At 36.4% G+C, this 23,301-nt stretch overlaps 1 protein-coding gene and 1 pseudogene across 1 annotated transcript; one reads left to right on the top strand and one right to left on the bottom strand.

Moving 5' to 3' along the window:
- Positions 1–6,581: 6,581 nt before the first annotated feature.
- On the bottom strand, positions 6,582–8,261 carry LOC101712175 (olfactory receptor 11A1-like). The gene has a single exon (XM_004854118.2). The coding sequence runs from the start codon at positions 7,604–7,606 to the stop codon at positions 6,656–6,658; it is 951 nt and encodes a 316-aa protein (XP_004854175.1). The 5' UTR covers positions 7,607–8,261; the 3' UTR covers positions 6,582–6,655.
- Positions 8,262–9,205: 944 nt separating this feature from the next.
- LOC101711812 (phosphatase and actin regulator 4 pseudogene) lies at positions 9,206–10,176 on the top strand (annotated as a pseudogene).
- Positions 10,177–23,301: the final 13,125 nt, after the last annotated feature.

Here is a 23,301-nt window from a genome sequence, read left to right as displayed (position 1 = left end):
TAGAGGTGGGATAACAGATACCAAAATACAATTAGATAGGAGGAAAAAGATCTAGTGTTATATATCACAATAGGGTGACTATAATTCACTTCTTATATATTTTATTTAAAAAACTAGAAAAGAAGAGCTTGTAGGGTTCAAAGAAATGAAAAATGTTTAAATTGAAATAATGATTACTCTATTTTGATCTCACATTGTATATATGTATCTGATTATCTATACTCCATAAATATGTATAATTATTATGTATCAATAAAAAATAAAGTATAAAAAATTCAATGCTGGTAACTGTGACTTACAAGATCATCTACAGAAGCTTTTCGACCTGGGAGCTGTGACCTTCTTCAAATACTCTCTTCTATTCTCCTTTCACCTAGAGTATACCAACTGTCCTTGACCTTACATGGTATAAATTAAGCTAAACATGACCCCTATGTTTTTGTATATTTTTATACAGCAGAAAAGTAAAGGAAGCTATAAAGAAAGGAAAAGTCTAATAGATGTGTGTATGTGTCTGTGTATACATATATAGAAACAGGTCTTTATTCAAATGAAGTTTTAAATGGAACAGCAATAAATAAGACAGATAAAAGCAGAACTGGTGAGTGAGCACAGGGTTGTGGTACAAAGACAATTTATGCTTTTTCCTTTTTTGGTAGCTTCTTAGGCACCTTTGTTCAACTTTAAGAATAAAAATGCCACTAGTCTAGATGGGCAGATTTCAGTGTTCTTGGCCAATGTTTAGAGTTTAATTCTAGTTTGGGGAACAAGAATGTGACTTGTCCAGTCCTACAGCCCTCATTTATTTGGAAGGAACTCTCAGGTTTTGTGTTTCATTTTCAGTGGAAATAGGAAGCCAGTTCTCACTCAACATCTTTCCTCCCCTCTTTGAGAGGCTGGAAGTTGTGGTTTCCTACTTAAGGAATAGTGAGGAAATGGTTCTCCAAGATGACAGCCATTTGCTGACCACAAAAACCCTGGCACTTTTTGGGTTGATTCCAGGCTGAGACCTTGTAGGAAGTAGCACTGTGGGGCTGGGACCCAGTGAGGGATGCCAATGCTCTGCTATGTGCTGTGATTTACTACACTCTCCCCTTGTTAAGTATAACAAAATGGTGATCCTAGAGAAGTTATGGAATATACAGAAGGAAGATCTTGGTCAAGGAGAGAAAACACTGAGTTGGTGAGTGTTGTGGTATGGGCTAAATAGGCCTGGATTCAGAAACAGATATGCTTGATTCTAGTCTTTCTTCTATAATTACCCAGGAAAAGTTCACCTAATTCTTTAGGGAGTCACTTTACCATATGTATAAGAATATTGACTAGATGATTCATGTGCTCTTCTTGGGCCTTAACAATTCTGTTTATCACTTTATAAAATCAAAATGGAAAGGGTCCAAGAGATCAAGGATGAGTAAGGGGGAGAGTAAAGGTAAATAAGTAGAATAAAGATATGCCATGTACAGGAACCTAATAACCTCAGTGAATTATATGCCATAAATATGAACTAAGATTAATAATACCCAGAAGAATGAAAATAGGGAAAGAAGAATTAAATGAAGAGGGAGGGAGGAGGGATGGAAGGGGATTTTTAAAAAAAAGAAACAAGTTGTATTTTATGTATATACCCACTCCCAAAGATAATTGTAAACTTCATATACTGCAAAAATGTACTAATAAAAAAGAATGAATACAAAAAAACAAATTCCTACTAGATAATAATTTTGTATAGGGTTTCAAGGAATAAGTACAGGAGCTCTTCATTTACTGAGCTCTGTTTGTGAACCAGCCAGCACAGTGTATGCATTCTCACTCAGCAGCAGTTGGAGATAAGCACAGCATTTCCTCCTTCACAGATAAGATTGCTGAGGTTATTTAACTTATCCAAAGCCTCACTCGTAGAAACTGGCAGAGCTTAAATTAAATGCTTGCCCATGACACAAAAGCCTGCTTTCTTGTTCAGTCACCCAGCTTCCCTCAAATCTTACCTGACATTGACACTTGCTGGAAATGAGCCACCTGGAAATAATTGAGCTGACAACTTTCACTTTCGCTTATTTACCCTAAGATGATTTCTAAAATATTATCCTAGTTTATAAGAAATGTAAGAAGAGGATAATTCTCTCTTTATAAAGCAAAACCTGAGTGTTTTTAGACATTCAATATAACGTCATAGGGTTTTCAGTAGCCTCTGTGAATGGTGAACATAACCTCTTCACTTGACTCAAAAGAAGAGAAACACTTAGGCAAGAAATAATCCTGTCTTCAGTACTACAGGAGCATAATTTGTAGGAACCAGACAAGGAGGTAGGAAGTATCTGAGTGTTCAATGGTGACCTCAGCTTGTCTACTCTGAAGTCATTTCTGCTCTTTAGAATTTCATAAAACTAAGATAAAACAAACACTCGCCACACCCTAGGCCATGCTGAGACCATGTGCAGGGGGAAAGGGAGTATTACTTTATTAAAACAGACTTAGTTTTCCGAGAAGTTTTAAGTTCACGGCAGAACTGAACAGGAAGTAGAGTCCTCACATATCCTCTACCCCTACACATACACAGCCTTCTTACTATCAAAATATCATACCCAAGTGGTACAATTGCTATAACTAATGAGACTTCAGTGACAAATCATTATCTCATAACGTCCAGTTTACTCTTGGTATTACATATTGTACAGATTTGAACAAATTTATAATAACACATATGCACCCTCATAGTATCATGTGGAGTAGTTTCCCTGCCCTAAAATTCCTCTGACCTCTGCTTATTCATTCCTCCCTCCTAATAACTGGTAATCACTGACTCTTTTATTGTCTCTATAGTTTTTTCTTCTCAAGAATTTCATATAGCTCTGGGAATTTAGCTCAGTGTTTCCTCAGTCTGCCTTGAAAGCGCAAGGACCCAAGTTTGAACCCGGCACAACAAAAAACAAAAAGAATGACATATAGTTGGAGTCATAGAGTATGTAGCTTTTTCAGCATTGCTGCTTTCATTTAGTAATATGTGTTTAAGGTTTCTCTCTGTCCTTTTTTTTTTTTTTTTTTTTGGTACCAGGGATTGAAGTTGGGACCTTGCATTCTCTCTGTCTTTTCATAGCTCAATAATTCATTTCTTTTCTTCCCCCCCATTAAGTTTACTGGTACATTTTAGGTATAAAATACAGTTACAGTCATCATTGGGATCTTGTACCATTACATGAGTATCTTGGTTCTTATTGTTTTCCCCTTCCTTTGCCCTCACATCACCCCCTCCACCCTTCCCTATTTGCAAAGACTTTGTTTCCATTTTTTCCTTTTCTCATATTTTTTGTTTTCCCTTCTTGCCTTTCCCCTACCCCTCCCACTTCCCCTGCTCCTTTAGACCTTTTCTTCCAATTTCACAATATCAATTATACATTTTTAAAATTACAACATCAAGATCTAGAAGATATTACCATAGATTTTACAGAATTTAAAAGGATATAGAAAGCATATTACAAAAATCTTTTTTGAAATAAATTTGACAACTTCTAAGAAGTGCCTCGGAAGACAAATTAATGAAACTAACTCTGGAGGAAATATAAAATTTGAATAGCACCTATTAAAGAAAGTACATTCCTAGCTTGAAAACCTACCTATATGACAACAGGCTCATATACATTTTAACTGATAAATTATATCAAACAATTAAAGCAGAAAAAAGAAGGAACACTTCTTCCCTCATTTTAGGAAATCAACATTGTGCTAATACTGAAACTGGATAAAGATAATAGAAGAAAAATGTATGAACATAGATAGAAATTTGTTTAACAAAACAAACTATTAGAAGTCAGATCTGGCAGGATGTAGAAAGTGGTTTTGTTATAGGGATGGCAGTGTTGGTTCAGCATTGGAAGATCCACCCCCAAAAGTCATCATTTTTACAGAGGAAAGGAAAAAGCCATATGATCCTGTCACTAGTTGGAGAAAAAGTATTGGACTAAATTCTACACTTGTTCATGGTAAAAACTATCAGGAGACTAGAAGTAGAACAGAACCTTCTCAACAGATCAAAGACATGTACTCCATACTTCCAGCAAGAATGCCTTATATGAATGGAGAAGATACAGTGCTTTCTCCCTAAGGTGGGGAACAAGGGCAGATATGCTTACTCTTCATCTGTCCATTAAACTTTGGAACATAGGCCTAAACCAAGATAGTCTGGCAATAAAATGACACAACTAGGATAGGATTGGCAAGGTAGAAGCAAAATCTTTATATGTAGATGATCATCTACAGAGAAAATACTAAGAAATCTCTAGGAGCCCCTAGAACTAGTATCTGAATTTATCAGGATTAGAAAACACAAGGTATATATAAAATTTCAGGTCTATGTATACTTGCTATAAATGAAGAATTGGATATTGAAATTTAAAAGTTATGTAGGAGTACAAAGGACCTAGAAAAGTAAAAAGAAAAAAAGAAAAAAAAGAAACAGTGTTGGAAGACATTTAGTACCTAATTTTAAGACTTCCTCTAAAGCTACAGTAATCAAGGCAGTGTTGGTGTAAGGAAAGACATATAGATCATTGGAATAAAACAGAGAATCTAGAAATAGAACCACACATATATGGTCCATTGAGTTTTGAAACATTATTTAACATTAACATTTTATAGAATATAAATTCAATTCAAGAGCTGAGGAAAAGGTAGTGTTTTCAGCAAATGGCACTAGAACACCGGTATCTGTATGTAAAAAATTAACCTCAACCCTTTATTTCCATACATAAAAATAACTTGAAAGGATCTATGAACCTAAATATGAAAGACTAAAACTATACAAGTTTAAGAAGAAATTATAAGGGAAAATGTTCATGAATTTAGGGTAGGCAAGAACTTCCTAGGATACAAAAAACATGATGTATAAAAGAAAAAAAATGATATATGAGATTCTCTTAAAATTTAGAACTTTAAATGACATGGTTAAAATGAAAAGTAGTCCTTAAACACACCATATTTGCAATGCACATAGGGGCTGGGGATTTAGCTCAGTGGTTCCGCCACCTGCCTTGCAAGTGCAAGGACCTGAGTTTGATCCCTGGTACCAAAAAAAAAACAAACCAAAAAACAAAACAATACAATGCATATAACCTATGACCAGAATATATAAAGAACTCTTACAGCTCATTAATAGGCAACCCAATTAAAAAGTAGACACAAGAAGATGATAAATAGCCAGTACAGCACAAGGAAAGGTATGCAACACTAGAATCAGAAAAATACTAATCAGTACAATAACAAGATTGAATTATACACTCATTAGGGTGATGAAGTTAAAAGTTTTAAAAGAACAAATGTCAGCTTAGGTACGAACCAGTTAGAACTTTCTAATACTGCTAATGTGAATATAAAATTATAAAACCATTTTGGAAAACAATATAGAAATATCTTGTATTAATGTTAAGAACCAACAGTCCTGTTCTTAAGTTTTTATTTTAGAGGAATGAAAACACATGTTCACAATAGATTTGTACATGCAAGTTGAGTATCCCTTATCTGAAATTCTTGGGACCAGAGTGGTTCAGATTTTCTTTTGAAATCCGCTTGATCTGCAAAGAGGATAGCTACTTCCTCTTTTTTTTGTCGGATTCCTGTCGCATGGAGTATTGTTTTCCACCCTTTAACTTTCAGACTATGAGTTTCTTTTCGAATTAAAGAATTCATTTCTTTTTAGCACAAAATAGTATTCCATTTACACTTACTACGGGTTATCTATTCACCTATTGAAGAACATCTTGGTTCCTTCCAAGTTTTGGCAACTATGAATAATGTTATTATTAACATGTTTGTGTGTGTGTGTGTGTGTTATGAGGGATTGAACACAGGGCCTCACACATGCTAGACAAGCACTCAACCACTAATCTACATCCCAGTCCTTTTTATTTCTTTACTTTGAGACAAGACCTTGATAAGTTGTCCAAGCTAGCCTCAAGATTGTAGTCCTATTGCTTCAGCCTTCCAGGTAGCTGAGGTTACAGATATGTGCCACTATGACTGGTTGTGCAGTGTTTTTAGTTATATAAGTTTTTAACTAATTTATATAAGTATCAAAGAGCATGATTGCTAACCATAACTTAAAAGTGTGTTCAGCTTTGTGAGAAACTGCAAGGCTATCTTTCAAAGAAGACTTCTCATCTTACATTCCTATGAACAATGAAAGAGAGTTCTTGTTGTTCACATTCTCACCAACTTGGTATTGTCAGTATTTTCAATGTTAGCTATTCTAATAAATATGTCATGGCCATCTTACTATTTTCAATTTTGAAAAAGTATAATTGTATATTTATATTTGTAGTTTTACATTAGTTATTTTATTGATGTTTTCCTTCTCCCTAAGACAGTGAATTCAGTGAAGAACAGAGAATGCTTCTGCTTTTATCTATTATTTTACTATTTATATGCCTCAGACATAGCAGACACTTGATGTGTATTTGAATGAATTATGAACAATCTTACAGTTTACTTTGAGTATATGATTTTGTATGAGAATCTAAGACTACTGGAGATGATGGAGCAGAATCTGCCATGCTTAGACCATAATCTGGGACATTATTCACCTAAGGCTGTCAGAACTCAACAGTGACTGCACTCATCCTCAGAAGCAACTGGTCACCTGGTACAGTTCTTCCTTTTTGCATCATCTGAGGAAACATGGCTTCTTACTCAAGCACTTTTTCAGAGCTTCATTGATGTCTCTGTTTCTTAGACTATAGATGATGGGGTTGAACATGGGTGTCAGGATGGTGTAGAGCAGAGAGAACCCTTTGTGCAATAGTTGGGAAGAGTTGTCAGAGGGCACGAGGTATGTGGCAATCAGTGTCCCATAAAACACCATGACCACAGTGAGGTGGGATAAGCATGTGGAGAAGCCTTTTTTCCGACCTGTGCCAGAAGGGATTCTTAAAATAGCAGTGAGAATACAGGAGTAGGAGACTATGATAAGGAAGAATGGAACTAGAGTCACTGCTGATGAGGTGACAAAGGCAATGGTTTCAGTCAGTGAGGTGTCCATGCAAGAGAGATGGACCAGAGGGGCGAAGTCGCAAAAGAAATGATCAATTTCATTAGGTCCACAGAAGGTTAGCCTACACAGCAAGGCCATGGTGATTGATGTCAGGAGGAAACAGCAGAGCCAAGAGCCAGCAGCCAGCCTAATGCAGAAGGAACCAGTCATGAGGATTGAGTAGTGGAGAGGTTGACAGATGGCCAGGTAGCGGTCATAGGACATCACACCAAGCAAGAGACATTCAGTTGCAGTCAAAGATCCAAAGAAGTAGAACTGTGCCAGGCAACCAGCCACAGAAATGGTCTTCTGTTCAGCTATGATAATCAGTAACATCTTGGGCACAATGTTGGAGGTATACCAGATTTCCAGAAAGGACAAGTTCACCAAGAAAAAGTACATGGGAGTGTGGAGGGGACTGTTGATCAAAACTAAGAGGACAATGAGGATATTTCCAGAAATAGTCAAGATGTAGAAAATGAAAAACATAATAAAGAGGGAAATATTTAGCTGTAGGATGGATGAGAATCCTCTAAGAACAAATTCCACTAGTATTGTTTGGTTTTCCCAGGATGAAATCACCATACCTCAGCTTCCCTAGAACATCCAATGATAAGTTATACAAAATGAAGAAGGTTGTAACTTACATAGAGAACAAGGACAATGAATGGTTTTTTATTCCTCATTCAGGTTTTTTATTTGAATGAAGAGAGATCATCTTTTTGTTTCAAGACCTAATATGGGAAAGAAAATAATTTGGAATAGAACCTGCACCTTCAACATTCACCTCCAACTTCCCCCACCTTGTATCTTCATTTCATCTGGAGCAATGCCAGTCTTTAGGGAAAGCAGGAATGGAAGAAAGGGAAAGAGAAATACAAAGGTAGGAAAGACAAAGAAAGAGACAGAGAATCCTCTACTATGTGTCCTTTTTGAGTATTTGGTAATCTAAGTATTTCCAGAAAGAAAAGAAGAAGATTTAAAAGGGAAGGGGGCAGAAAGGAAGATGAGGTGTACACCAAGAGATTTTGTGAACTCTCAACCAGAAAGCCAAGGATCCAAAGCAAAGAACTCCTTCCATTCACCATAACCACCGTGTACCTTAAGGGAAATGACCATTTATCGTAACAACTTTATTTTCCTCTTCTTCCTGCTTCTTGATGAATTTGGAAGTTTTTTATTTCTATTTTTCTTTCTGCAGTATTAGCAAGAGAAAATACTGCTGTTGGGAGGTTTGGGATTCTCTGATACTGAGGTCAGTGCTAATGCAGGTGTGACCCAGGGAAGAGTGCTTTCTCCCACATTTTAAACAGAAAACATCAGATCCATTAAAATATTTTATATATACCTGCAGTAAATAGAAGATTCAGAATCAGATGCCTGAAGGCAGTAAGCGTAACCAGTCCTGAGTATAAAATAGCCTTGGGTTCTTTTTTTTTGGTACCAGGGATCAAACTCAGGCCCTTGTGCTTGCGAGACAGGTGGCAGAACCACTGAGCTAAATCCGGGGCCCACCTTGGGTTCTTTTTAGTGAGATAAGAAAGCTTACTTTTTTTTCAGTCCCATCTTGGTGAAAACTATTCTCCCAAATATAGAGTTAAGGACAGATAGATAATTTGTCTTCAGAACACTGCTATGGCTAGAGCAGGTCTGAGGCTGAACCCATTTTATTGTTCTTGACACCTTAGTCCTGTATCTGTACTTCTTTAAGGTAGTCAGGGATGGACCAAGCTGCTAAGGGAAGCAAGGAAAGATGAGAAAACCTACATACAGGTGCCGAAGTTTCTGTAGGTGTATCTAACAGACGAAAAGCCAGGGAATCTGCCTGATGAGTCAGTCTTTGATCAAGTTACTTAGCTTCTCTACAACACAGTTTTCATCCATAAAATGGGATACAGGCTTGACGAAGAACATAAAATGTGTCTAGCGTGTACAAAAATCATATAAATGAACAGACTGGGAAATCATGATCTATTATTCAAGGCTGCAGATATTACTTAAGTTTATCAAGCATTTGCCTTTACTTTGAAAGGGGCATTGGCATAAAATCCCAGTCTCTTGGACCATGTGTGCTCATGTAATTGTGTGACTATAAAACTATTCTTGCTACCTTTGATCATACTACCAGCCTTTTGGCAGTATACAGATCCCATTTGAAAACTGATCCAGCCACTTTCATTGTTGGCTCACTACCTCTTCCCTCCTTGCCAAGCACCAGAGGCTCTGCCTATAGCCCTTCAGCCAGCAGCCAGGTAGAATTTCCAGGGGAAACTTCTGTGGAGGCTGAGCTTGTGGTGGTGGCAACCTGAAAACTCTACCCCATTTTGTTAAACTATTTAGTAGCAACATGGAAGATCCATTTGAAGAAATAGACCAGCTCACCACAGACCAGACATTATCATGGACAGTGCAGAGGCAGGAGACAATACCTCCCACCAAAAGAAAGAGCAAGTTTTCAGGCTCTGGCAAGATCTTCAAACCCTGGAAATGGAGGGGGAAAGGAGTAGTGATAAATTTTGAGACATTAGAAGTTTTGGAATGAAAAATATCTATGCAAAAACCAAGAGAAGAGCTGGTTAAAAGAGGAGCTTTGTTAGAAGACCCTGATCAGGGAAAGTTGAGTTCATGCTGTATTAAAGAATATCCATACTACTCCTATAGAGAGTGCCATACCTTCTGGTCCTGTCTTAGTGGAGGAAAAGCCAGTATGAATAGCAAGTGTTAAGAACCCTATTCCAGAAAAGGACCTAAAAAAAAAGCAATGAGGCTCAACTGGAAGCCAGCCTAACTCTGAAGCAGAGTCACCCCGAGAATATATAGACAGTCTTTATTCCCCCTGAAAAGACCCTTGTCTTCTTCTCATGAAGCAAGTTAAAGGAAAGCAAAGGCTATCACTTTTTCTGGAGGCATAAGGTCCATATTCTCTACCTCTGAGTACTCTGCCACCATAGCACCTGCTGCCACTACAGCTGCCACAAACCTAATGAAGACTGTTAACTCCTTTGTCACCCCTTTCTGGCACTCAGGACTCTGAAATACAGCACCAGATTGGGAACACATTGATCCAGCAACTGAGTCAAAGACCCACACCAGAAGAACTGGGTCAATGTAAGTTATACTGCAACCTAAAAATGAAACTAATTGGCAGGCAGAAAAAAGAGAGATTAAACATCAGCTCACTAGAAAACTTAGTCAAACACTAACTGTGGCTGAAATACTTGCCAAAAAAGATTCTGAAATTTAATGAATATGTGGAGGTAACAGATGCTTGAGATTATGACTGGTGAGCTGACATACCTTGGACCAAACTGACCTCTGCAGACAAGACTGGCATAAGAAAAGAATTAAATGAATTTAAAAGCTCAGAGATGGAGGTTCATGAAGACAGCAAACATTTCACACACTACCATGGCCCATGAAGCTGAGTTTTGAGAGAGGAACTACACACCCCCAACACTCACACAAACACACACACACACACACAAAACAGGGTTTTTTGCAGCTTGTCTCCAGAGTGACATATGGAAGGAACTTTAGCACTTCCCAGCACAGCCAGAAATGCATACTCTGGGATCTGTTTCTGGAGTGAACAGGAGTCCTGTGAATATAGCCTTTCATTGGAATGGATTCTCATGTACTGACCATGGGCAAGAACTGAACACTTTGTCAGTGAGTTTGAGCTTTTCATTGCAGCATACTTGAGGGGTTTCCGCTCACAGCCACCAAAGTTCTGGGCCACCTGTAGGTTCCAAGGTTTATTGGCTGCACCACACCCCAGCCCCAAGATGACTGCCTATGCTTAGGCACAGATTGCACCATTAACCTTACTGCCCTCCTGTGATTGTGAGACCCACTGTGTGGGCACTAAATTCTAACTATCAAATTCAGTTGGTGGCAGGAAAAACCCTGGAGGCCCCAGTTTTCTAATAAAGTGGTCCTCACTTCCATAGGAAACTTTTGCACCACACTGATTTTTCAGTTGAAAGCATTGCCCTCGACCTCTTACAACACACCAATATAGTTAGTCCTCTTCTGCACACAAGTCTGAGAGGAATCTGCTCATGATTTGATATGTTCCTCTTTTTTTGGCACTTGTGTCTTGACTTTTATTTTAAAGTGATCTTGAAGAAGTATTGAGAATTTGTCTTCCTGTCTACTGTCTGAGCTGCAACCAGAATACAAGTAGATCAAATGAGAAATTGTGTATATTTTCCGTATACAAAAACAAGAAAAAAGGTCTTAATATTAATGCCAACTTGGCAGAAAAACCCCATGACTCAAATTATATAGGCTGTTTTATTTTTATTGTATCAAATGATACTGTAAATTATTTCAACCAATAGATGTATCCTCAGTAAAGCAGGGTTGTGGGCACTCTGTGGGAGCACTTGTGTGCTGTTGGCCTCACACTTCCAGCCAGGATCATAGCAAGGTCCTAAAGGGTATAAGGTGCGGTTCTGACAAAAGTGTTTGAAGAAGTACAAGGGGAGGCACAATCATGGCCCCTGCCTCCTCTCTTCTCAGTGTTGTCCTTTCCCACTTCACATTTCCTCTTCACTCCCGAGACCCTCTCTGGCAGCTTCCACCTTACTTACCTTTCCTTTTCCGCCCTGTACCAGTGTGGTCAGTGCCTGAGTATTGACTCAGCCCCCGCTCCATTTTGTATTTGTAATATGTATTAGTATAGTTACCTAAAATGGATTTGGTAACTTTCCTTGACTTTTCATTGAAAATCAAACAGCCTCACTATTTGCCTCTCAATTCCTGGCCACACTGTAAGTGAAAGAAAAGAAATAGTTTCTTTTTAACTGATGAATGTGTTTTTCCTTTGCTATAATGTACAGTAAATTGTGGCTCTTCCATAAATCTCTTCTGAATTATTCTGTAATCTCTGTCATTTGTTCAGTATGAAATCTTTCATCAGATTTTTCTCCTTTCTTGTCCACACAGACTTGCTAAAGAATCAAAATGTTAGGTCAAAACCAAAAAGCTAAAGTGACCTGAAAGTCTCTGATTTTCTCTCTGCAGAGAAGATGGGGGCTTTGGATTTCTTAGTTACTGTAAATTGTCTTATGGCTACGGAAAAATACTCAATCCACAAGTGCTTTAATACTTGCCTTACTTGGGTAAAATCAAGGCAGACTCTAGGTCTGTTACAGGTCTGGATGTAAGGTGCCCACACATTAACTGCTAATTTGACTTCTCATCATTCTATCTTGATGGTTTAGAGACTCTGGCTTATGTCCACATTCTTTCTGGCTTAAGATGACATTTTTAAATCCATTTCTTTCCTGTAATGTGCAAAATTTGAAACAGAATTTGATTTCTTAAACTAATTGTCTGCTTTCTCTTTGCCATCAAGGATTCTGCTTTATCTTTCATCTCATTTGTTTTCTCTTGAAAACAATATACATACTTAGCAGGTAAAGTCTATTCAGCTGGTTATTTTGTTTTTATGTATATAAAGATGGATTTTGTGTTCCCTTTCTGTTTAAATTGGAAGCACACAATCAAAATGCAAAGAAGAAACAAAAGCCTGGTATATTGTGCTGCAAGATGCTTCCCTGTTGTACAGAATCTCCTTGTAAAATAAATAATTGCATTTTAAAACAAACAAACAAACAAACAAACTGATCCAGAGTCCTACAGACTATCATGTAGAGTGCTAATTCCAACTTTCTAAGTGACTTACAGAACTAATCTAATGCCCTGTAGCCCTGGTGCTGAGAGGATACCCAGCATATGCTGATTCAGACCTTGAGCTCATTGAGTAAAGAATGGAAAATGTGTGAAGATGTGACTTCTCTCCATTCTCTGTAAAGCATAAATAAGGATCTGAGATCTCAGAGAGAGGATGTCAGTTATGAAAGAACACAGCCAGATTCCTGAATGCTGCTGCTCTTGTTGCTGCTAATGATGGTGGTACTATCTACAGAATTCTAGGTGCTAAAAATGTAGGACTTGTATAATCATTACCATCATTCTCATTTTGCAGATGAAGGAATACCTTGTTTGGTGGCAGGGGGACCTTAAATAACTGCCCATACTCATCAGTTAGAATGTGGCAGCAATGAGAGATCTACTCTGGATCTCACACACCTACCACTAACACTACCCCTTGTAAGGACTGGCTACAAAGGCTAGTTTGCCTCTTCTCACTGAAGATAAGAAAATGAAAGTTCCTACATTTTTAACTTGGAGGAGAGCAAGGCCTGCTTTGTCAGTTGGTGAGGCTGCAATCCCATCAAAAGCCATATTCTGACAGCCATCTATATTACTTTCCGGACTTGCATTTGTGCTTTTTATCTTTTCTTTAAAAATCAGGTTGATCTATCACCTTAAAAATTATAAGAACCCTTTTTGAGGATGTGCACAGGGAATTGCCATTTCCTCTTTACCAGGCAGTTACATTGTTTTTGAAAGGCTGTGTCACCACCTGGATGCAGGGCAGAGCCCTGTGATGAAGAGTGGAAAGCCAGGTAAAAAGTAGAGACCTGGCTAGACAGACAGTGAAGCTATAGTAAGAGTATGGGCTTTAAAACTAAACAGTCTGGGTTAAACCACAAAGATATATGATCAAGAACAAGCTTGATAACCTTTAAGGGAAGGGCAATTCTGCTGCCTCCAGGCCTCTACAGGGAAGGCATTCAAGGTCAACAGAAAGGTTGAGGATATTGACCTCCAACTCCTAGCATATAGTCATTATCTTTTCCCCTAACTCCTCAGCAGAAGTGAGGAATTAAAAAGGGGCATATTGAAAACACTAGAGGTGTGGTCTCTGCTAATGTGCTCCTCTGTTAACTCAGGTCATGTATGCTGCTTGACTCTAGAGGTATAAATCCAACAAACTGGATAAAATGTCTGTAAATTCTGTTGGCCCAGAGCTAAGCCAAGAGAACATGTTCAATAAGTGGCAGTGCTTTTCTCTTCCTTATTCAGCTGTTTCTCCTCTACCATCTCCTCTCACTTTTTCCCAGCAGTTACTGGTGTCAAAAAAGTAAATGTTGGGAAGGAATCTTCTCCCCTTCACTGCAGAGGTTCAAAAGCAGCTTTTGAAGGAGAGTTAAAAGAGATGAAAGCACAGGAGAATTATATTTGGGTTGATGACTTCTAACATTCTTTCCAAACTTGAGGGTTTTTTTTTCTAACTGGGAAGCGTTTAATTCCTCCAGAAGATATACACAGGCAAGTTTGTGGGGAAAAAAGAAGTGTCTTGTCCCAAAGCAAAGTAACACCACAAATACTCAGCGAATTACCACAGATATTATTTCTTTTACTAGCTACAAAGTACAGAGCGGGACATGAGGTAAGTCAGATGCTATGTCAATGAGATCAATTCTTGAGCTGAATTAAGAAGTCAATGAAAAACATCAATTCAGCAAACTAGCTGAGGATAAGGATAGTTGACATACCAAGTGCTAGCCAAATTCAGATGATCAGCTGGTAAAACAGATCAACAAATAGTTTGATTTTTTCCACTAAACTGATAGTTGATTTTAGGTAGTTTTACCTGGCCTCACTTTGCAAAAGACAGGCTTGAAACTGCAAAAATTGAAGTGTGCAATAGCAGAATAGATGAGCTTTGCCTACCAGTGTCTTAGAGGGATCCACTCCTATTTTGTGAGCCACAGGACACAAAGTCTACAGCATGTCCACTTCCCCTGCATTCAAAGAACTGAGATAGATATCTTGAGTCTTGCTTTTATCCAGAAGTACACTTTGTGCATTTGACAAAAACTAAATTGAGGCTGTCTCACCCTATGAATCTACAAGGGCAGTTGAGTTTTTGCTTCATTTCTCAGTCTTTCCTCTGTGTAAACTTGAGTTCCTCTGTAGGCAAAGCCATCACCTCCCATGACACTGGTGCTCACGGACATTTCCCAAATGACTCTTGTGGGGAGTTGCTGTTTATCTTGCAAATTAGATGAAACCAAGGTACCTTCACCTTAGGGAAAAATAGTTTTGGTTCTTTTTACCTTGCTTTGTGTTAAGAATCTATTCTGATAATGAGTTTATATTTATTTGACTTTGATAAAGAACTTTAATTGAAAAATACATGTTATGTTATGCTTTGGTGGAATGGATTAAATTAGGATTTTCAAGGAAGTATTCAATTTGTTTTTATCCTCTGGAAGAAAAAATATCATGCTTCGCCTTTCTGTGGTAGGTTTGATAGGGTACTGAGACAAATATGTGTAATAGAAAACATTTATTGTCAAAGCTATCATTAGGATTCTAAAGAATTTATATCCTCCAGTGTTCTTGTTATTAATTTAAAATATTAACTAAGGCCATTCCTGTTCCAGGAAATGTAGGTTTGTGAGTGGAACTCTACAGAATCATTTAAAATTATTATTTATTAACAGGCATGAATTTGACGTTTGTTCAAAGTAACAAGTTAATACAATTCTCCAAGAAGTGTAGTAAATGAAATAATGATAAAATAAACAATTGAAATACCTTATTTGTTCTTTAAAACTGAAGCATTTTCTCTCAAATATAATACCCAAATGATGTGATTTTGTCCTTACTTATATCCATTTACAAAATAGCAGATACATGGCAACATGGTGCTAAGCCTATCTGTAATTTTCACACCCTTTCTGCACATTGCCCATTTGACAAATGAGGAATCCAGGTCTGACATGAAATGACTTATTCAGTTACCCAGGTACAAGAATGAGTGGGAACTGGGACTCGCTGAAAGGCCCAAGAGGACAGAGTGAGTCTGTTTACTTACTATGCTGAGTTTCTACCTCAAAGCCTAACACATAACAAGGTTTTTTCATTTTTTATTTTTTGGTACCAGGGATTGAACTTGTGAGGCAAGCACAGTGCCACTGAGCTGAATCCCCAGCCCATAACAAGGTTTTAAATAAATATTTATCAATCAAAGAATGAACAAACATGTGAACCAATGTTTGACTTCAAATCTAATGTTCCTGCCATTTTAGTAAACGTCTTCCTCTAGCCTCACAAAATGGTACTGTTACGGGTCAAGTTAAAGGAAGGGCTCTAGAACCTGAATTGAGGCTGAACAAGTGATAAAAGTGACTACTGAAGCTAACAAATTTTTAAATGGAAAGTTAGACTTCTAAAAAGTGAAAGACCACTGATAAAAATGGCAATGATTATTTTTTAGTGTAAGAATATTTCAGAGAAGCCTCTTTTAGTGCTTGTGCCATTTAGTTATTTTGCAGAAAAGTTGTCTTGCATTTCCAAGAGATACTATATTTTGCTCTTAGAAAAAAAAGGTATTTACTTTTTTGGCTATCAAGCTACTAATGCAGATTTATTCATTATATTCTGTACATTTTTAAAGGGTGAAAAATTCTAAAAATAGAATAAAGAGGATAAAATAAAAGCATTTTTGAAGCTAATGTGTTAACTTCAGTTTTTTCACGTGATTGAGAATATGACTTCATGGATATAGTGGAAAGTTAACTGTACTTTTGATTGCCTATTCCTTTTTCTTCTCTACCTTATCCTCATCCTATAAAAACATCTTGGTCACTGACTGTCTTACCTGACTAGACTACTGTCTACAAGAGGAGGAAACTCTTCGCTCTTGTCTGACCCTAGAGCTGAGAACAGTATCTGATAGATAGAAGATAGTAACTATTTGCAGGAAATATTAAAATCTAAAGTATTACCATAAGTTTTGCAAGTAAACTTAAGAATTGGATACTCGGTGCCAGTCATTTAGAAATTAGTTATTTTCCTTAGGTACTTTGTCCTCATGGGAAAAATTATCCTCATGTGACTACCAGTCAAGCTGCCCTCACATGTAGGTCATAGAGAGAGGCAGTATGGACCACACAACCATGTTCCTGATCTTTTCTAGAACATACAACTTTAAAATAGATATGTGAATATTAAATAAATGACATTATAAAAACAAAGAGAAAGATTTAAAAATATATATGGACACCAACTACAGGCTAGTTCCTCATAATTTACCTTACTTATCATCTTGCCCTAAGTGCTAAAGTGAACCTGAATCTTTACTTAAGGCCAGAGCACACAGGAAATGTGAACTATTCTAGCAGGTGAGCATCAAATTCCCTTGATAAATGGCACAGTCCAAACTCACTTCCCTGTTTATATTCTGTGACAGAAAAAAAGGGCACTAATTTATCTCCCTTGGACCAGCCCACATAAGGGTTTAAAGATGGGAGGGAATGATCCTTGCTTGACTTCATTTCAAAATTTGTCTTAACTTTATTTCTTGCTATTTTCTTTGTAAAAAGAGAGAGAACAGAGTGATCTCTCATGGTGACTTCTTGAGCCTACATAAATTTGTGGGTTTCCTTTCAATCAGGAAAGGCTATCTTGGCAATCATGGCTGTAAATTACTCATTCTGAATATATCCTACTAAACCTGTTCTCCAGACACTGTGCTTGAGAGTTCAGAGGGAAGAGACTCATTTAACTACATAATTACTAGACTTCCATGTTCCATTTGGTTTATATCTCCACTTATTTATTGACTATGTACACTGTTTTAATTTGGCACTACAAACAAAAAATTATGAAGGAGTGCTTTGATTTCCTGTTAATTATAGGCCAATTAGAGAAGTTGGGGAACAAACATATAATAATAAAATGAGAGGTCAGTATAGCCATTTAAAAACAAATACTTGTCTGAGATCACCCAGTTTATCAGCAGCAGAGCTGCCTGACCAGTTCTGACTCCACCTTCTATATGATGGATGACATAAATTACAAACAACCAAGGAATCTACTATCCTCTTTGTAAACCTCTTTTCATTAGTTTCCTTTACCAGAAGTTGTAGACTTCTTCACATAAGGAGATTGTAAACCATTCTCTCTAGGTGGCTACTAATGCTTGTTAGCCAGAGCCAGTAAACAGAGAAATAGTATGCAGAGCCCCAGTGGGTCATAACACTAGAGCACCTTCTACATCCCTTTGTGGACAGCTCATTAGTTCATGGGGTCCCTGTAGTTATTGTTGCCTTAACAAGCTTGGATTTTTACCATCAAGGTTATCACCAGATAGCCAAAACATCAGAAATGCAAACCAGATTTATCTTTTTTAAAATAAAAGTTTATCTTGAGGTAACTGTAGATTTCCCATGTAGTTGTAAGCAGTAATTTTCTTAATTTTTGTTTTAATAGTATATGTTTGCAGTACATAATGGACATTATGTACTGTTCATGGACATTATACATCTTAACTGTTTTTGCAACCTGTTCTCCTCTCCCACTTACTCCTCTCTTCATTTCTTGGTCCACTTTTCATTTGCAAGAAACCTATCATCTCCCTCTTTCTTATTATCAATCTCTTATTTTGTTGTTCAATTTATTTATATGTTGGGTAACTCATACAAGAGAAAGCATGGGGTACTTAAGCTCGTGTGTCTGATTTCTTTACCAAACATTAGTGTCTCAAGGTATATCCATTTTCCTACAAATGATTCAAATGTATCCTTCTTTATAGCAGAGTACTATTCCATTGTGTATAAATACCACATTTTCTTAATCAGTTAATTTATCGATGGACATATGAGAGCTTCCAAGATTTAGCTATTATTAGTTGTGCTGCTATAAAGACAGGCGTACATGAATCATTGTAATATGCTTTTAATTCTGTCAGGAAGATACCTAGAGGGGAATAGCTGGATAGAATAGAATTTGTGTTTCTTAGATTGTTTGAGGAATCTCCATAGTGATTTCCACCATGGTTACACTAGTTTACATTCCCATCAGCAAAATAGAAAAGGTTTCTTTTTCCCTACAGCCTTACCAGCATTTGTTATTATTTGAATTCTTCGTGATAGCCATTCTTTCTGGAGTGAGATGGAATCTCAATATTATTTTAATTTGGATTTCTCTAATGGCCAAAAGTGTTGAAATTTTTTTCATGTATTGATTGGTAATTTGTACTTCTTCTGGGAAGTATCTATGTATTTCAGTTGTTCTTTTTTAAATTTTATCTTTTATTTTGAGGGGTCTAATTTTTAACATTAATTTTATTGGTACATTTAAGGTATACAATATAATGACATTCATCATTGGAAATTGGCACCTTTACATAATCCATCTTGGTTCTTATTTTTCCCCATTCCCCTACCCTCCCTTCAACCCCTCCACCCCTCCCTATCTACAAAGACTTTGTTTCCGTTTTTTCATTTTCTCATATTAATTCATTCCCTTCTTTCCTTTCCCCTATCCCTCCCACTTCCCCTTCCCCTTTGCCCCTTTTCTTCCTATTTCATATTATCTATTATACCTTTTAGTCTTTATTTGCACTTTCGGTTTCTCACACTAGAGAAACTATTCAGTATTTACACACATGTGTCCTATTTATTTCACTTAAGAGTATCGCCTCAACGTGCATCAATTTAGTTATAAATGTCTCTAGTTTCTCATTCTTTATGGCTCAGTAATACTCCATTTTATTAAAAAACCACATTTTCTTTATCAAGTCTCCAGTTGATGGGCAATTGTATTGTTTATATTTTAGATATTGTTCCTTTATCTGTGGAGTATTATAAAAAGTAGTATTATCTGTGGAGTATTAAAAAAATTTCCCATTTATAGCTTGTTTATACACTCTTGGTTGTTGTCAATCATTGTCGTTGTTGTGGTTCTTTCTTCCTTTCTAACTTTCTTTCTTTCTTTTTGCTGTACAGAAAATTTTAAATTTGATACGATCCCACTTATTTATTCCCAGTACTATTTCCTGTGGAACTGGGATTCTGTTCAGAAAGTTGTTGCCTATACTTATGACTTCAAGAGGTTTACCTATTTTATCTTCCAACAGATTAAATGTTTCTGTCTTAACATTTAGTTCTTTCATTCATTTTTATTTTAGTTTACTATATGGTCAGAGATATATGTCAAGGTTCAATCTTCTGCATGTAAATAGCTAACTTTCCCAGCACCATCTATTAAAGAGATTATCTTTCCTCCAGTGCATGTTTTTTGGCTCCTTTGACAAAAAACAGAGTTGAATGTGCTTGAGGTTGTTTCTGCAACTTCTATTCTGTCCCATTGATTCTCATGTCTGTTTTTGTGTCAGTACCATGCTGTTTGTAACATCAGTTTAATTCCAGGATTGTGATGCCTCCCACTTTGCTCTTGTTGCATAGGATTGCTTTTGCTATTCTGGATCTCTTCTGGTTCCATAAGGACTTTTGGATTGTTTTCTCCACTTCTGTCAAGAATGCAGTTGGTATTTTGAGTGGGATTATGTTAAATCTTTATATCAATTTTTGAAGTACAGCCATTTTAACTATTTGGTTCTATCTATCCAGGAACAGAAAATATCTTTCCATTTTTTGATGTCCTCTTTGATTTCCTTTTTAGTATACCATAGTTTTCATTGTAGAGGTTTTTCACTTCCTAAGTTAGGTTAATTCGTAAGCATTTAATTTTTCTTGGTGCTATTGTGAATGGTACTTTTTTCTTAATTTTTTTCTCTGTGAGTTCATTGTTTAGTATACAGAAACTCTATTGACTTTTGTGTGTTGATTTTGTATCCTGCTACATACTGAATTTGATTATTAATTGTAAGCATCTTTTGGTGGACTTTTTGGGTCTTCTATGTAGAAAACCAGGTCATTTGTAAATAATGATAATTATTCTTCCCTTCCAGTGCATATCTCTTTTGTTTCTTTTTCTTGACTAATTTCTCTTCTTAATGTTTTGAGTACTATGAGTGTTGATAGTGGATACCCTTCTCTTGTTTCTGATTTTAGAAGGAAAGTTTTCAGCTTTTCCCCATTTAATATTATGTTGACAGTAGGTTTGCCATAAGTAGTTTTTATCAGATTGAGGTAAATCCCTTCTATATCTATTTTCTTCAGTGTTTTTATCATAAAAGGATGGTGAATTTTGTAGTAGAATTTTTCTGCATCTATTAAGGTAATCATGCAATTTTTGTCCTGGCTTCTGTTTATGTGTATTGATTTGGGTATTTTGGGCCTTCCTTACATCTTTGGAATGAAGCCTACTTGGTCATGATGTATCATCTTCTCATGATTTGTTGTATTCTCTTTGCCAGTATCTTGTTGAGAATTTTTGCATCTTTATTCATGAAAGAGATTGGTCTAGAGTTCATCTTTTTGGTTGGATTCTTGTCTGGTTTTGGAATCAGGGTAATGTTAGCTTCCAGAAATGACTTCGAGAGTACTCCTTCCCTCTCAGTTTCACTAAAGAGCTTGAGAAGTATTGGTATTAGTTCTTCTCTAAAGTGTTTGTAAAATTCAGCAGTGACTTCATCTAGAGCTGGGCTTTTCTTAGTTGGTAGGTTTTTTGGGGGTTTTGTTTATTTGTTTTGTTGTTTCTATTTTATTGCCTATTATTATATTACACAGGGTTTTAAAGTCTTGGTTCAGTTTTGGTAATCTATATGTATTTAAGAATGTATCTATTTCTTCTGAATTATACAATTTTTTGCATTACATGTTTGTGGAGTAGTTAATTTTTTACTTCAGCAGTGTCTGCTGTGATGTCACCTTTTTCATTTCTAACTGCATTGATTTGGGTCTTTTCTCTCCTATTTTGGTTAGATTGGCTAAGGTTTTGTCTGTTTTGTGTATTCTTTTGAAGAACCAACTCTTTGATTCATTGATTCTTTGTATTGTTTTTTTAGCCTCAATTTCATTGATCTCTGCTCTGATCTTTAAAACTTTCTTCCTGATACTAACTGTGGGTTTGGATTGTTCTTGTTTTTCTAGGACTTTGAGGTTCATTGCCATATAGTTTGTTTGGGCTCAGTCTGTTTTTATGATATGGGCACTCACAGCTATAAACTTCTCTCTTAGGATGGCTTTTGTTGTGTTCTGTAAGTGCTGGTATGTTGTAGTGGCATTATCATTTAGCTTTAGAAATGGCCTATTTCTTCCTTGATTTCTTCTGTAACCCACTGAATTGCTTAGTTTCTATGCATTTGCATAATTTCTGTGTTTTCTTTTGTCATTGATTTCTACTTTTATTGCACTATGATCTGATAAAGTGCATGGTATAATTTCAGTACCTTTACATTTACTTAAGCTTGCTTTATTGGCTAGTATGTAGGCTATTTTGGAGAAAATTCCATGTGCTGCTGAAAAGAATGTGTATTGTCTTGTTGTTGGGTAGAACACTCTCTAGATATCTATTAAGTCCATTTGTTTGAAGGCTTTATTCAACTCTGATATTTCTCTGTTGATTGTTTTGTCTAGTAGATCTATTTGTGATAGTGGGGTATTGAGGTCCCCCACTATAATTGTGTTGTTATTTGTCTGATCTTTCATGTCCAGTAGTGTTTGTTTTATAAAGATGGGTGTGCTGGTGTTTGATGCATATATGTTTATAATATATGTACATATTTACAATTGTTATCTCTGTTGAATTATTTCCCTAACCAATATAAGCGACCTTCTTTGCCTCTTCTGATTAATTTTGGCTTGAAGTCTACTTTGTCTGAAGATAGAATAACTACTCCTTTTTGTTTATAAGCTCCTTTTGCATGAAACATTTTTTCCATCCTTTGAGTTTGTCTATGAACATATATACATATATATATATATATATATATATATACACACACATACATACATACATACACACACATATATTCAAGACCTATTCTTTTGGAATTTTTTTCACTAATAGTAGAGATCTCAAGAGGAATCCACCCAGAGATTTTACATGTGTAATAATTCTAGCTGCATTTTATTGCTGAGTCATAATCTATGGTATGGCCAGAGCAGTGTAAAACTTCAACAGTTGACAGAGATCTGGTTTTATACTAGTTTGGGGCTAATATTATTGGGCTATCATAAAAATTTACGCACATATTTTCATGTAAATATGTTTTCATTTTTCTGGAATAAATGCCCAAGAGGACAATTCCTAGTTTGAATGCTGCTTGCATGCTTAGCACTTTAAGAATAGTGTTTATCCAGAATAGCTACCCTAGTTTATATTCTCACCAGTGATACATTTGTGACTCATTTATTCTGCATCTTTGCCAGTGTTTTGTGCTATCACTATTTAAAAAAATTTTATCTTGGTAAAATTCATTTAACAAATAGCTCACCACTTTAACCCTTTTGATTTGTGTCAGTCAGTAGCTTTTTATTATATTCAAAACGCTATACAAAAATCATCACTATCTAATCCTGAAGATGTTCAACACCCCACAAAGAAACCTAATATCTATTAAAGCATCACTATCTATCTCCCTCTTACCAGCCCTTGGAAATCATCAATATACCTTTTGTCTTTATGGATTTGCCTATTCTGAGCATTTCAAATGAATGGAATTA

This window comes from Heterocephalus glaber, unplaced genomic scaffold (genome assembly GCF_053883595.1).
Source record: "Heterocephalus glaber isolate CG9 unplaced genomic scaffold, H.glaber_assembly_v1.0 deba00001442, whole genome shotgun sequence".
Taxonomy (NCBI): domain Eukaryota; kingdom Metazoa; phylum Chordata; class Mammalia; order Rodentia; family Bathyergidae; genus Heterocephalus; species Heterocephalus glaber.
This window is presented reverse-complemented; position numbering and strand designations above follow the sequence as displayed.

Excerpts from the sequence above, each read along its gene's own strand:
- LOC101712175 (XM_004854118.2), bottom strand. The coding sequence starts at position 7,606 with ATGGTGATTTCATCCTGGGAAAACCAAACAATACTAGTGGAATTTGTT.